The sequence below is a fragment of the Hypoxylon fragiforme genome (assembly GCF_022984875.1).
Source record: "Hypoxylon fragiforme strain CBS 206.31 chromosome Unknown GGS25scaffold_4, whole genome shotgun sequence".
NCBI lineage: Eukaryota > Fungi > Ascomycota > Sordariomycetes > Xylariales > Hypoxylaceae > Hypoxylon > Hypoxylon fragiforme.
Genome location: NW_026054759.1, coordinates 1,395,922 through 1,410,049, shown reverse-complemented (window position 1 = coordinate 1,410,049; position 14,128 = coordinate 1,395,922). Strand labels below are relative to the sequence as shown.

General features: G+C 49.5%; 5 protein-coding genes across 5 annotated transcripts; 3 read left to right on the top strand and 2 right to left on the bottom strand.

Annotated features, from left to right (window-relative positions):
• Positions 1 to 108: 108 nt before the first annotated feature.
• On the top strand, positions 109 to 3,556 carry GGS25DRAFT_485860 (DUF21-domain-containing protein). Its single transcript, XM_049260581.1, has 3 exons — positions 109 to 1,154; positions 1,236 to 1,905; positions 1,970 to 3,556. Exons 1-3 carry the CDS (start codon positions 704 to 706, stop codon positions 2,949 to 2,951), a joined length of 2,103 nt encoding a protein of 700 aa, XP_049117677.1. The 5' UTR covers positions 109 to 703; the 3' UTR covers positions 2,952 to 3,556.
• GGS25DRAFT_485853 (Clavaminate synthase-like protein) lies at positions 3,557 to 5,584 on the top strand. Its single transcript, XM_049260580.1, has 6 exons — positions 3,557 to 3,758; positions 3,815 to 4,032; positions 4,164 to 4,315; positions 4,448 to 4,483; positions 4,554 to 4,869; positions 5,005 to 5,584. The coding sequence occupies exons 2-6, from the start codon at positions 3,897 to 3,899 to the stop codon at positions 5,391 to 5,393; spliced, it is 1,029 nt and encodes a 342-aa protein (XP_049117676.1). The 5' UTR covers positions 3,557 to 3,758; positions 3,815 to 3,896; the 3' UTR covers positions 5,394 to 5,584.
• GGS25DRAFT_485849 (putative MFS transporter) lies at positions 5,541 to 8,537 on the bottom strand. Its single transcript, XM_049260579.1, has 10 exons — positions 7,944 to 8,537; positions 7,828 to 7,882; positions 7,585 to 7,621; positions 7,495 to 7,525; positions 7,395 to 7,437; positions 7,336 to 7,340; positions 7,160 to 7,187; positions 6,621 to 7,105; positions 6,481 to 6,498; positions 5,541 to 6,429 (listed from the first exon to the last, which is right to left on the bottom strand). The coding sequence occupies exons 1-10, from the start codon at positions 8,122 to 8,124 to the stop codon at positions 5,813 to 5,815; spliced, it is 1,500 nt and encodes a 499-aa protein (XP_049117675.1). The 5' UTR covers positions 8,125 to 8,537; the 3' UTR covers positions 5,541 to 5,812.
• Positions 8,538 to 10,408: 1,871 nt separating this feature from the next.
• On the top strand, positions 10,409 to 11,347 carry GGS25DRAFT_520503 (uncharacterized protein; the record flags this gene model as incomplete). Its single annotated transcript, XM_049263889.1, has 1 exon — positions 10,409 to 11,347. The coding sequence occupies one exon, from the start codon at positions 10,409 to 10,411 to the stop codon at positions 11,345 to 11,347; it is 939 nt and encodes a 312-aa protein (XP_049117674.1).
• Positions 11,348 to 11,373: 26 nt separating this feature from the next.
• On the bottom strand, positions 11,374 to 13,255 carry GGS25DRAFT_228835 (2-dehydropantoate 2-reductase). Its single transcript, XM_049257008.1, has 4 exons — positions 13,118 to 13,255; positions 12,972 to 13,016; positions 12,830 to 12,896; positions 11,374 to 12,720 (listed from the first exon to the last, which is right to left on the bottom strand). The coding sequence occupies exons 2-4, from the start codon at positions 12,995 to 12,997 to the stop codon at positions 11,659 to 11,661; spliced, it is 1,155 nt and encodes a 384-aa protein (XP_049117673.1). The 5' UTR covers positions 12,998 to 13,016; positions 13,118 to 13,255; the 3' UTR covers positions 11,374 to 11,658.
• Between the last annotated feature and the right edge of the window lie 873 nt (positions 13,256 to 14,128).

The window sequence follows — 14,128 nt, the reverse complement described above, 5'->3', positions numbered from 1 at the left end:
TAGACGGTAGACCGTATGCGGTGTTCCGATCAGTCTCCACAGGAGCTCCTTATTAGCTTGCTGTAGCAGCTGTACATAGTACTAGTTCGTTGATGCTAGGCAGCACTGAGCCAAGCAGGAAAGCTAAAAGAGACAAGCATGGCGCAGGTGGCTTGAATTTACCTAGGGTACCTTATCAAAGTCTTCCTATAGCATTGATCATTCGTCATCGACGCTATTTCTTCCAATCGCCAACCTCTTGAGCCACATTAGTTATTCATTATTTTGATTTTTTCCCAATCCTCGCTCTTTAACATTTCTGAAAGAGAATTCCACCCGACATCACGTACAAATCCAAAATCATTGGGAATAGCAGCCAATCTCTTTCTCTTTTTGGCCATACCCAAACCACAGGGATTCAGTAGGTGAATTGATCACCTCACTACCTACCTACTTTTTATACACTTAACTATACTAGGTACCTCTACTCATCATCATTCGTTGACCACTGTCCTTACTGCATCACCATCTGATTGCCCTATTTGGGTTGCTCGATCGAAAGATACCCGCAAAGACGCGAACATATCCACACCCCTAGTAACACAAAGAGCGAGATATATTCTGCGTACGTAGCACATTTTATAAAGATTGATATTGTCTCAAATATTGCCCGGACAAATAGTGTGCCTCGATTCCGCTTCTACAGTCGGAATTCCGAAAAAGCATGGGAAACGATGGTATCCTTCGAGTTCGCACAGCTGTTCTTGGTATATTTAGAGCTATCTTCCTCTCGCTTGGGCTAGCCTTTGCCGCCCCGACCTCCCCCTTACACCTTTACAAAGTCCCCGAAAGTCCACCTCAAGCCGAAGATGGCGCGCTTTGGGTTCTCTATGTTGCGTCCATGATCCTTGTGCTTTCGGGCGGTGCCTTTGCCGGATTGACTATAGCCCTTATGGGACAAGATGAGATCTACTTGCAAGTAATATCCCTCGACGCCGAAGAGCCTCAACGAAAGAACGCCAAGCGTGTCTACGATCTTCTCAAGAAGGGCAAACATTGGGTGCTAGTAACACTACTGCTTTCAAACGTCATTGTCAACGAAACTCTACCCGTTGTTTTAGATAGATGCTTTGGCGGCGGCGTCGCAGCTGTTGTGGGGAGTACTATTCTAATTGGTATTGTTACAACTATTCCCCAACGATATGTTCGTCCCATTTTTTGAATCGATGCTAATGTACTTGCTCCACTCACTATAGTTATCTTTGGCGAAATCTTACCGCAATCCATATGCGTTCGTTATGGTCTTCAAATCGGTGGATACATGTCCACGCCCGTCCTCCTTCTCATGTACCTGATGGCCCCTGTTGCCTGGCCCACTGCAAAGCTCCTCGATTGGCTCCTAGGCGAAGATCACGGTACTGTATACAAGAAGAGCGGTTTAAAGACTCTGGTCACACTTCATAAGTCGTTGGGTGAAGTTGATGAACGTTTAAACCAGGACGAGGTAACCATAATAAGTGCCGTTCTGGACCTTAAACGCAAAGCCGTCGAGGAGGTCATGACCCCTATGGATGACGTCTTTGTTATGTCCGAGGATACCGTATTAGATGAGAAGACTATTGATCAGATCCTCCAGGCCGGTTATTCTCGTATTCCTATTTATCAGACTGGGAACCCTACAAATTTTGTCGGTATGCTGTTGGTCAAGATTCTCATTACGTATGATCCTGAGGATGGTAAACGCGTCAAAGACTTTGCCCTTGCTACCCTTCCCGAGACCCGCCCGGAGACTAGCTGTCTGGATATAATCAACTTCTTCCAAGAGGGAAAGTCCCACATGGTGCTCATTTCGGAGTCGCCTGGCGAGGATCACGGCGCCCTTGGAGTGGTAACGCTCGAGGATGTCATCGAGGAGCTTATCGGAGAGTAAGTCACTACCTTCTGCTCTTCACCTTAATCGTACTTTGCTAACCAGTTTAAAAAAAAATAGGGAAATTATTGACGAGTCAGATGTATACGTTGACGTTCATAAAGCTATCCGTAGAACTCACCCTGCGCCCAAGGCTTGGGCTTTGAGGAAGGAAATGATGAACAGAGACCTTATGAACAAAGACCTGGAAGCCAGAAATGGCACACTCATTGACATAGAAGAAGACATGAAGCGAGTTATGCCTAAGCGAACTGCATCAGTCAGTAGCAGGACCGATGTGTCTGGTCTCAGTACTAGCCCGAGGATGACAACTCTACTAATGCGCAGACGCTCGGCTGGCCAGGACGGACAACTGGTGCACACTACGGTACCGGTCAAGACGAACATTGAAGATATTAGGGATCACTTCAAACATCTTGGCCCATCCAACCCAGCGTCCAATCCTAAGAGCACCCGAGTTTCGGCAGTTAAGATCAAGCAGGCAGCAACGGCAGCCTCTGGCACACAGCAACGAGTACAACCTGCTGCAAGGATCGATTCGGCCGATGATATAATAACCGTTATAGACGAGCACACAAGCCTTCTCGGACCTGCCAAGGACGGCATCCAAGCCCTTCAGCAGAATTATACCGAACCGCCTTCCGCTACTAACTCTATTGCTTCGCCCAAGCTCGTGACTACGATTGAGGACGAGTTTTCGGAACATATGACTCGAGGTACACAGACCAAGCTCAGTGCGGTGCCCGAAGCAGCGATTTCGCCATCGCAAGGTTCCGCCACCGACAGTGGAGAGAGTGTCCAGGATATTATCGGGCGACGAAGAGGCCACGTGCGTAGTGGTAGCATAACAGAAAATATTATTGAATCCGGTGGTATCCGCAAAGTGGTCCTAGAGGCAAATAGCAGTTTGTCAGAGGCCGATGAAGAACGGGCCTCCACGATAGCCGGGCCTTCTGAAGGGGAGGGCACATCTTCAGCCCCCAAGGACAAAAAGAAGAAAAAGAAGAATAATCGTCGCAAGAACAGAAAAGGCGGGGAGTGAAGTGGTTTTATCAGCGTAACATGGATACAACCAGGGAGAGGATCGGCAATACGGTACGATTAATGCAGCTTCATACAGCTGTGTCCACAGGCTCGCCTATGAGTACACGTTTATTGATGCGGTCTTAGGACCGGAGCGGCGATACATGACTGGATGTTCATGAGAATATATGTTCATTAAGCCTGATGTGTGTAAGAGTACGATTTAAGTACTACGATAGCCTCTATGAGGGATGCAGTATTAATTTATATGAAAAAAAAAAGAAGTTGTTGGTTATACTAAATACTCCATGTCCTGATATGTATAGCGGCTTACATCATTTTATTGCATATTCCCTTGATACAACACCAGTCTCTTGACTCTCTTCCCCTCAACACCTACATATTATGTGTAACATTGAAGTCAGGTGGCGGTACATGGGGTTTGCTCCTAAAGTGGGATAATAGGGATATAAAGGTTCATGATCTTGGAGGTGCTGGGCCAAAGTGGGATGGATGTCTTCTTGGATGAATAAGTATTCCCCCACTCTTGTTGGAAATCCCATGTTATAGGTATCTACCCACGTAGTATTATATTGCACATGTGGATGAAAGAAGGATGAGGCAAAGAGTAGAGTAATGAAGATCGATAATGGGAATGTGATAACAAGTAATCCGGATCCGTGTAGCCGGTGGCCGGCGTGCTCCGTGAGGGTTCCCCGCCGATAATATTTATATTGAGCTTCCATCCCCTTTGAATGTTACCTACCTACTCAATATCAGCTGTGCTATGAAAAGAGAGTCTGTCTGTGAGTGGTGTGTGTATCAAGTAGATAAATCTATACACTCCATCTCAATTTCAATCTCAGGACCTAATTGGCTAAGTACCTAGGCTACGGTTAAGTAAGGAGTGTCTATTATTCTTCCACCATACATTTATCGAGATAAAGGGGCGCTGCCTGCCAATATGGCCGTCACCAATGAAACCGCCGATTCGTTCGAGATCCCGATTATCGACATATCTCCGTACCTCGAGAACCCGTCCTCAGCAGCGGCGGCCAAGGTTGTCGACGAGGTACGCCAGGCATGCACGACTAGTGGTTGTATGTCATACCTACGCTTCTTTCTCTTCCCTTTTTCTTTAGTGGATATTTGCCTACCCTTCGAATACTCTCTCTCTCTCTCTATATATATATATATATAGGTATCCAAAGCTAATCATTGGTCATCATAGTTTTCCAAATAATCAACCACGGCGTGCCAAAGGAACTACGGGATGCTCTCTTCAAAGCCGCCGAGACCTTCTTCGCGCTTCCGCTCGAGGAGAAGGCGTCGCTTCGGCACCCGGTGTTGAAAAATAGGGGCTATGAGTTGATCGGCTCGCAGGTTAGTAAACCTACCTAGGCAGTTGGAGTCTGAGCCCGTTGTTGGGTTTCGTGCTCGTTTTTTCGTGTGTGGGAGAATCACGAGACATGGGAAAGTCGACTAACTTCTGGATTTTGAATTATGGGGTTACAGGCTTTGCAGGAGGATACCTTGCCTGATCTCAAGGAAGTAGGCACCTCTATATTTACTTGACCCCTTTCCATCTTTCCACCCAAACTCAACCTCTCATCACCAACAGGGTTTCTTCATCGGCCAGCACATCCCCTCCTCCGACCCGCGCTCGCAAGCACACCCAGTGCTAATCGGACCCAACATCTTCCCCCCGAGCCTGCCCGACTCAGCGCTCAAGGAACCCACGGAGGCGTACTACGCGGCCGTGTTCGCGCTGTCGTGCACCGTCATGGAGATCCTCGCCAAGGGCCTCCCCTACGGCGACGACGTCTTCGTCCCGTTCGTTTCCAACGACCCTGTCTGCGCTCTACGACTGCTGCACTACCCACCGCAGGAGTCGACGGACGAGCGGCAGCTGGGCGCGGGGGCGCATACGGATTTTGGTGGGTTTTCCTCTTTTCATTTCCTCTTTTTTTTTCTTTTTTTTCCCCTTTTATTTTCCCCTCTCTCTCCTCCTCTCCTCCACCAAGGTTTCCAACCAAGAATACCCAAAAACCCCCTAACCCTAACCCCAACAGGTTCCATAACCCTCCTCCTCCAGGACACCTCGGGCGGCCTCGAGGTCCTCAACCGCGCCACCTCCACCTGGATCCCGGTGCACCCCAACCCGGACGCCTACGTCGTCAACATCGCCGACATGCTGTCCTTCTGGACGCGCGACGTCTACAAGAGCACCGTGCACCGCGTCGTCAACCGCAGCGGCGGGCATCGGTACTCTGCTCCTTTCTTCTTCGACGGGAACACGGATGTGGAGCTGGCGCCGCTGGACGGGTCGGGGGGAGGGAGGAGGGCGATCACGGCGGAGGAGCACATGTTGGAGAGGTATGGGACGACGTATGGGAGGGTGGAGAAGGGGAAGAAGGATGTGGTGCAGGTGGAGGTGGGGAAGGGGGTTGTTGTTGCGTAGGTACCTACCTAGGGAGGTAGAGGGGGTTTCTACACTAAGATTTGGGTGGGAAGGGGGTTGTGTACGAGGAACAGGGCCTTTGTCGTACAGAGAGTTGCCCAAGGAGCAAGATGTCAGATTGAATGACTGCATTGCGCACTACTATGCCGAAGGTGTCATATCAAATTTATTGAAACCTATCCATGCGTGAATCATGATTGTCCCCTTTTATACCTAAACCAGGTGCTTTTATATCATCATAAAGTTCTAACTCTACCCAATTAAGAGTCGACCGATATACATCGTGCTCTTATGTATCGGCTAGACTTATAATACTTCCAGGCCCGTATCTCTGTGCATATATACCGAAATATACAGCTCCAACCTCAAGTATACATACCTAGTAGATAGATACATGGTCGCATTTCTTCTCCCTCTTTTCACAAAATATTCCTAAACCCATACCCCTCATTCTCCGTCCCGATCTCACCAGCCGCCGGATCCGTGCCCGCCTGGCGCATCGCCTCGTCATTCTTCTCGAACCGCTTGTTCTCCCAGCTCAGGTAGGTCCGGAGGGTCAGGGTCAGGATCGCGTTGAAAAACATGAACCCGGCGCAGATGCCCATGCCCATCGTATAGTACGGCGCGTCGTGGGCCGGGAACACGCGCGTGCCTAGGATCGGCCCGCACTGGCCGACGATGTTGAGCAGCGCGATGCCGGCCCCCCTCTTCGAGTCGCTGCCCTGGTTGTTGATCGTCCAGGGGAGGATGTTCGAGATGGCTGGGAAGACACCGGCGGCTGCGAGGAAGACGCCGAAGTAGCGGGCGGCCACGCTCTTGCATGTCACGAGTATGACGTATCCGATGCCGGCGATAATGGAGAGGCTGAATATCATGAGGCCTCGCTGACGTGTTCGGTCTGCGATCCACGTTGTTGCGATGCACACCAGGAATGAAAGGAAGTAGGGCGGTGCGCTAAGCCCCTGGGCATCTATAGCCGTGAAGCCCATGTTGAGGAGAATGGATGGCAAGAACACGGGTAAGCTGCTGAATGAGACTATTCCCTATGGTTAGCATATAGAAGCGAGCAAGCAGGCGTCATCCTTACCGTTGCAGCTGAAGTACACTATGAACACTTGGAGTTAGTCATGATCATGTAGAAGAATTAAACCCTGCGGCCCCAGAGTGGAAGCACACATGACTAGGCAATGTACTCTGACATAGGTGAGAGGGATGAGGTCAACTTACTCAAAGGCGGGATCCACGTCTTGACATCCTTGAGCGACGAGAGTATGTCTTTAAAATTGACGTGACCTATACGCGAAGCCCCCTCTTTTCCCGACTGCTGGATAGCTCGGACCTTGGCGACCTGTCTTTCTTCCTCCGTCAAGAACTTGGCCGTGTCAGCCGAGTCCGGCATGTAGAAGAAGGCCACGGCTGCCAATATAACCGAGGGGAGTCCTTCCACAAGGAACAGGAGCCTCCAGTTCGCGATGTGCGCGGGGTGACCTGATGTTATCCCGTAGGCCAAAGCTCCCGCAAAAGTGGTGGCAAGAGGGGCGGCGGAGAGGAAGATACCGCATCTAAATCCAAGTTCGTGGCGCTTATAGAAGAAGGAAAGTAGATATGGGATTCCGGGTCCGTAACCCGCCTCGGCTGTAGCGAGGAAGAAGCGGCATACCATCAAGCCAGACCAACTGAATGCTGTTGCCTGAAGAGTCGAGGACAGCCCCCTATAAGCGAATCAGCGCTTGGAACGCGTCCAGTTAAAAATAGAAATGTCTCACCATAGGAGCACACAAATAGTTGCCCATACTACACGAACGAGTATTAGTGATCAAGGGTTCCATAATAAAGGGGTATTTGGGCCACCCGGTCAACAGGCCGATGATTCATAAAATGGACTCAGGCCACTTGTTCCCATAAAAAAACTAAAAAGGAATTGGGTATGAGCATCACATACTGTGACTGTCAATGTATGTTAGTCGACACTCCTACGGCTATTTGCGAGGAAGAACTCACGGAGGCACAAGTTTCCACATGAGCGCAGCCCATTCGAAGACAACTATGATAAGCGGTCAATAGCTGTAGACCGTACAGGGTTATATGAGTAATGACGCACTATAAGGGATGTAAAATATCGTCAAAAGCCACTTCGTCGTTACATGATTAGTATGGTATAGCTCATGTCTGGTAGAGGCGGACGACCAACCTGATAATGGGCATCATCGAAGCCAAGGTCCTTGCTCCTACGCGAATATCGATGTGTCAGCACTACCCTCCAGAGCCTTATAAGTTCATCAAGCAGATATTTAGGTGGTAAGCAGCAGCAGCGCCTGCATGCGCCACACCGTCTTTTTTGGTAGCAGTAGTACGGAGTTTCGTGGACGGAACTCGTTCAATGAGAGATGATGCTATGAGCAAGACGGTCACATGAGTAAAAATCTTAACGTACATGCCAGCCGTCTCGGCATTTCCAATATTTGAACGATCTAGGAAGGAGACCAAGTCTAGATGAGATGTAAGATGAGTGTTGCGCTTGAGTGAGAACATTTAGTGGGAATCACTCACAGAGCCCCATAACCAAGGGGATCAAGACGCGATCTATTTTCCTTACGACTCTCTTCTCAACAGCTGGGTCGATATATAGGGCATGATTCTCGAGTCCTCGTTCCTTTTCAAGAGAACTAGCACCTCCTTGTTCGCGCCTACTCTGCGTAGGCACCAATTCTTGATCTTTGGAGAGGTCCATACTATAGTGTAGGTAGAAGATAGGAGATTGGTATAAGTGATGATGATGATGGAGAGAAATCCTCAAGAGAAGAGAAAAAAGAACAAGGACAAGAACGTAGATGTGGACCTGGGATATACCTGGCAGTACTACTAGTATATATACCTAGTATGCATACCCTAGGTAGGTATTATGTATGTAGGGATATAAGCTCGGCAAGGTTGGAAGGTTTCGTCCCATCTACGTGGTAGTATAGGAGACATAGTAGTTTCTTTGTTCAAGTACCGCCACTTACCATGTGCCCTTTCTTTTTCTTTTTCTTTTTCTTTTCCTTTCCACCCCCCCTTCCCCTTCCCTCTCTCGTCTCGGTTGGAGTAAATGGGAATTGCCGAATGGGGGTACCGCATAACTGTACCTATACTGTACCTATCACATAATAGGTGCATATCTAGGGATATATACAGTACTAGGTAGCATCCCACGCAGGGGTTAGCTAAGCATAGGTACGTATGCAAGTGTTACACGAGCATAATAATTGGAGCTGTATGGGGCATGGGAAAGTGCGGAGAGGATCGACAGCAAACGGTGAATAAATGCTTAGTAGTAGTACTTAAAGTAATAAAATGTGGGCCAAGCTTCGGCTTCCGCAGCCCCCAACTTTCCAAGAAAGCTTATCTTCATAAGTGCATGCAGCTTGTGCTACTAGTAGTATGCGCCTATAAAGCTTGTTATCTCCTATGCCATTGCTCCCTCCCCCCTTTTTATTCCTCTATGCACCTACATGCAGACACTTATATACCTATACAATGTATATTAAGTGCCTATTATATGGTCGACACGTAGTATTTCTTCAGCATACTGATGCTATGGTGGGTTTTGAGATATGAGAAACCAATGCTGGTTGCTAATTGGTAGGTGCTTTAATAGTACAGTGCATTAGGTGCTTGTGAAGATGAGTGCAGACTCACGATGGATTGACATGGGCGTAAAACCTCATCGCATCTATATTGCCTTATTAGACTAGTTACTAACTAGTACCTTGATGAAAAATCAATCATCAGTTGATGCTTTTCGTGGTAGTGGAACGATAGGTTAATTTGATACCTTCTTTGAATATACCCATCACATTTCGTAACTATATCAAAGTTGAAGAAGAAAGGAGAAAAACATAACCCGTAGGGCTATGCGGTCTTCTTTATATACTAGCTCAAAGTGGATACGCATTACACTTTTACCAAGACAGAATCTCGCATGCCTCCCTAAAGTCCTATGAATCGGGGGCTACGGTGAGGGTTGTGATTTCGAACATGTGCCTTAAAGCCATCCATGGCAGTCAACACCCAGGTAACCAAAGAGAGCCTGGATGGAGCTCCCAACCTAATGGTAACAGATGAAAAACATATGACTCTCTATATTAAAACTCTGAGCTTTGCTTATTGGCAAGGCTTGGCCGGGAGGGCCATAGCTTAGAACGGGTCTCAATAGTGATCTTTGTCACTCAGTTTCATTCAGATACCAATGTAACATGGACAGTTCAACCATGAAACCGATGTAGAAATATGATATCTTCATCGTGCGTGTTACGTGGCTATATTGTAGGCCCCTTCTATGTCTGGGTTAGGTACTAGGTGCTTTTACTGCCTGCTACGTATAAGCCTGGCGAACGAATGCTTCGTCCACAAGATTCAAAGGTCGTAGAATGGCATTGTTTATTACTTTAGGTAGGCAATTGGGAGTTTAAGCCTAAGCCAGCTTTCCACTCGCGTTTCAGGTGCGGCATCGTCTGTACACGCAATATAATGACACTCTTTCACGCCCAACTCTCCTTTCTCCCCCCCCTGTTTACACCTCCTTTCAATCTATGAACATTGTGTCCCAGGACCCCTTTACCAGCAACCCTGTTACATAGATTGTTATATATAAGCATGAAAAATGACACTTCCCTCCTTTGCTCTTTGTCTACAGGCAAGGTGTGCTGTCCTAGCAGACAAAGGAAGGCACGAACGACCCCTAAAAAGGACGGGCGAAGAAAGGAGCGGCCAAGATGTATATAGTAAATAAGCTTCGACGAGGCCTAGTGCTTGGGGGAGGAGGAGGGAAGCAGGGACCCATCAGTCAGTCTATTACGCAGTGCATCAGTCAGTCATTCAGCAAGAGAGGAAGAAGGAACGAATCGCCGGCGCAAACGGTCAAAGAGAAAGAAGCAGCAGCCTCAGCAACAGCGGTAGAGGTAGTACTGCCCAGCGAGAAAAGGACAGAGAAGAAAAGAAAAAAAGGAGAGAAGAAGAAGAAGAAGGAGAAGAAAATGGCCCGCCAAAAAGCCCCCATCAACAAGCGCCCCTTCGCCGGCAAGACGCCCGCGATCCGGGAGCAGTACGAGCGCTTCCAGAGCCAGACCTCCGCCCGCGCCGACGTCGAGGCCTACCGCCTGCAGACGCCCGGCCACGAGTACCCGAACCTGCCCAAGTGGGTGCAGGCGCAAACACCGTTCACGTCGTTCCAGGACCGCCACGGCCCCGAGGACATCCTCGGCGAGAGCGCGCACGCCCTGCTGATCGGCAACCACGCCTCCTTCGACGTCGCGCAGTACAAGCGGGCGCCCGAGCGCGCGGGGATGTCGATGGTGCACGTGCTCGCGATCCCCAAGGCGAGCCTCTTCAACGCCGTGTCCCTCACCCGCGACACCGTGTCCATCATCGACGAGATGATCGCGCTGTTCCGGCGCGCGTGGGCCGACCGCGGCGTAAGGGACAAGGTGCTCGCGCACCAGCTGGGCCAGATCAAGGCGCAGCACGCGGCGGAGGCGAACCCGAACGGGTACGGCGTCGCGCTGAAGCACTACCGGGAGCTCGAGCGGACGATCCACGGGCTGGGGGTCGACGACTTCACGTTCGGGTTCCACCTGTGGCCGGACCATAGTGTTGGCCACCTGCACATGCACGTGGTGGCGACGCCGTGCAGGAAGTACAGCACGGATGCGCACGATGCGAAGACGAAGGATGCGCTGGAGGTGCGGGACTTTATCCTGAGTCTTCCGGAGCCGGAGGCCAAACCGGAAGCTAAGCGTGACCCTGAACTGGAGAACATTGCGTCCGTGCTTGAGGCTGAGCTTCTGCTTGAAGCTGAATCTGGATCTGAGCCTGAGATTGGGATCAAGCCTGAATCTGGCACTGAACCTCACTTTGAACCTGGGCCCAAGTTCGAGCTTGAACATGAGCTTGAAAATCGGCCCGAGTCAAGATAGAGAAAGAAAAAAAAGAAGAAAAGAGACGTCGTAGGCTAGGTAGATTAGACTTGACCATGATACCCCCTAACTAGCATACTTATACGATAGATTCATTGATACCCCTTAACTAGCTTGAACTGCGTTTACCTGCTTCGATATGACTGTAATGTGACATGAAACTGTTGAAAGCCAAACCCCCTGAATGCTATTTACGTATTTTTAAAGTGTGATTGTACATTAGAAAAAGGAAAATGTTTTGATTACAGTAGATTATCAGCTTCATGCCCTCGATCCTCTTATGCACAGATCGCCTACTCTCAATCCCACCCCTACAACTTCCCCTTCTCCCCCCTCTCCTCCCTCACCTTCTGCATGCTCCTTAACAACGCATACAAGCTCTGCAACTTCGGCATATCAACCCCCTTCCTCCTCGCAATCCTGACCGGATTCCCCAGGATAACCTCTAGCTCCATCGGCCGCCCAGCCTCCCAGTCCAACAACATGCTCGGCTTAGCGCCCGCATTCCTCTCGCTGCTCCGGATGATGCGGTCCGGCGACGCCAGGGAATCCGGGAACGGTTTTCCGAGGACCTGAGCGGCGGCGTGGCGGATCTCGTGCATGATTCCCGTGATGTGCTCGCGCAGCTCGGGGTCGGTCAGCTGGTCGGCGTTGCCGCGGCCGCCGGATAGGACGGCGGTGGGGTTGAAGGCGGCGTTGATGCACAGCTTGTGCCAGCGGATGGTCTGCAGCTCGAGCTCGGTGTGCGTCTCGGCGTCGCGGATGCCGCCGTGGTCGGCCCACCATTGCGCGAGCTGGTCCATGCACGCGTGGCCTCTCTGTACTACCGCCTTATCATCATCATCATCATTGACGGTCGAAGCCGAGTCAGATGGCGACGAGGGTGCGCTGAGACCGTGGCCATACGGTCCTAGGCTGATCCTGGTCCACCGATTCTGCCGTACGACGCCATTCCTGATCTGCTCAGCGCTAACAACGGTCACGGCACTCACTATCGGATTATGCGGGAAACGAGACCGATAGGGCTCCTCAACGCCGACGCCGTTTTGGATCAGCACGATACATGACTTGGCAGAGACGAGTGGGGCGATCAGAGCCGCGTCGTCGTTGCGGTCAGGAAGTGCCTTTGTGGTGACTATAATGTAATCCCACCCATCCTTCGGCGGTAGGCTCTGCGGGGCAGAGGCAGGATTGGCGGCCAAGGGTGACGAGCCTGGGTCGTCTGTTGCTGTTGCTGCTGAGATGGAAGGGAACACGGCATGAGGCTGAAATGTGTAGTCACCAAAGGAGTGAGTCTGCAAGGAGACGCCAGACTTGGCAATTGCGGAGTAGTTAGACCGGGCGATGAGAGAAGTAAGGATATTGTGAGATGGCTATATGAGAATGGTTCGTAACAGCGTAACTATCAGCAACTTATTTTTCATAGGGCTATAAGGAGACAACATCAAAATGAAACACGAGTGGTGTCTTGTCAGGCCATACATGGTGTAACCGTGATGCGTAGAAGCATCCTACCGCGCCAGCACCAACGAAGAGAATATGTACTGGTCTGTTTTGCCGCATGAGCACGTATGGTTAGCTACACATACATCACGGAGCAAATAGGAGCAAAGGGAGAAAGCACTTTGTTGGTTTGTCAGGATTTGCCATTGTGGCTTACAAGCATATACTAGGTAGTCAAAGGTAGTCAGATGTTTGTTCTAGATAGGTAATAGGTAGGTAGGTAGGTAGGTAGGTAGGTAGGTAAGACGAGAGGAGGAGATGTCTAACAAGAATGATGGCAATGATGACAATGATGACAATGATGAATGGATGATATTAATTATGGATGTAGTCATGTATGTGGATGTATGTGGATGTATGTAGGTACGCGGATGCCAAGTAACTACCCGTACCTTGGAAATTAACTATGTAGAAGTAAAAAAAAGGCGGATAAGGAAAAAGAATTGGAGACTCAGGACTTACGTAAACCTGCAAGGTTCCACTCTGCTGTACTGTCGAATAGAATACCGAGGCTATTTCACATTAGTACGAAGTACATACATACCCTCACTTACACACACACACACACAAACAAACCCAAGTGACATTGAAGGTAAGCTATTCAAAGTTCTAGATGTCCATAACAATATAACACATCTCCTTTCTGTAACATTCTAAACGCAGGTCGATAGTAGACCAGTTGCTTGGCGCTTCCGTTACTACGGTAAACGCGGTAAGTTGGAAGAAACTCTTAGCAGCAGCAGCAGCAGCAGCAGCAAAAATAACCTGACTCGATTGACGACTGGATGGAAAGAAAAGGGAAAAAAAGAGTCGAGAACAGCTTTGGAAGGATTTCACAACATTAGACCTGGTGTCACCACATGGCACTCCCCGACTCCCTCTTGAGACAATACAATCCGAAAACCGCCTAGGAGAGGCGAGATAGGTACCTAGGTGCCTACTTAGGCATGTATAGGCAATGTCTAGAATCTAGAGTCTAGACAGTTAATCATCGAGGGAGGTACTTAGTAAGTAGCTACGTTACGTCTCTTGATCTGGGAAGTACATCTTGCATGTTGCGTCAGTATATTCCATGGTTCTACATACATGTATGCATGTATGTATGTATGTACGTAAGTTCCTAGTCTATGTCTATGCCTACCTACCTATACGATACCCACGCTATGTGAGTTGTGTAGCTATCTACCGACCTATTTGCCTGCATGTGGTAATGCAGCCCAGTGTTCGCGCATACCGCATGCCGAAGCGCATCTTTTTACGACTCGGGAGCCGGGACGA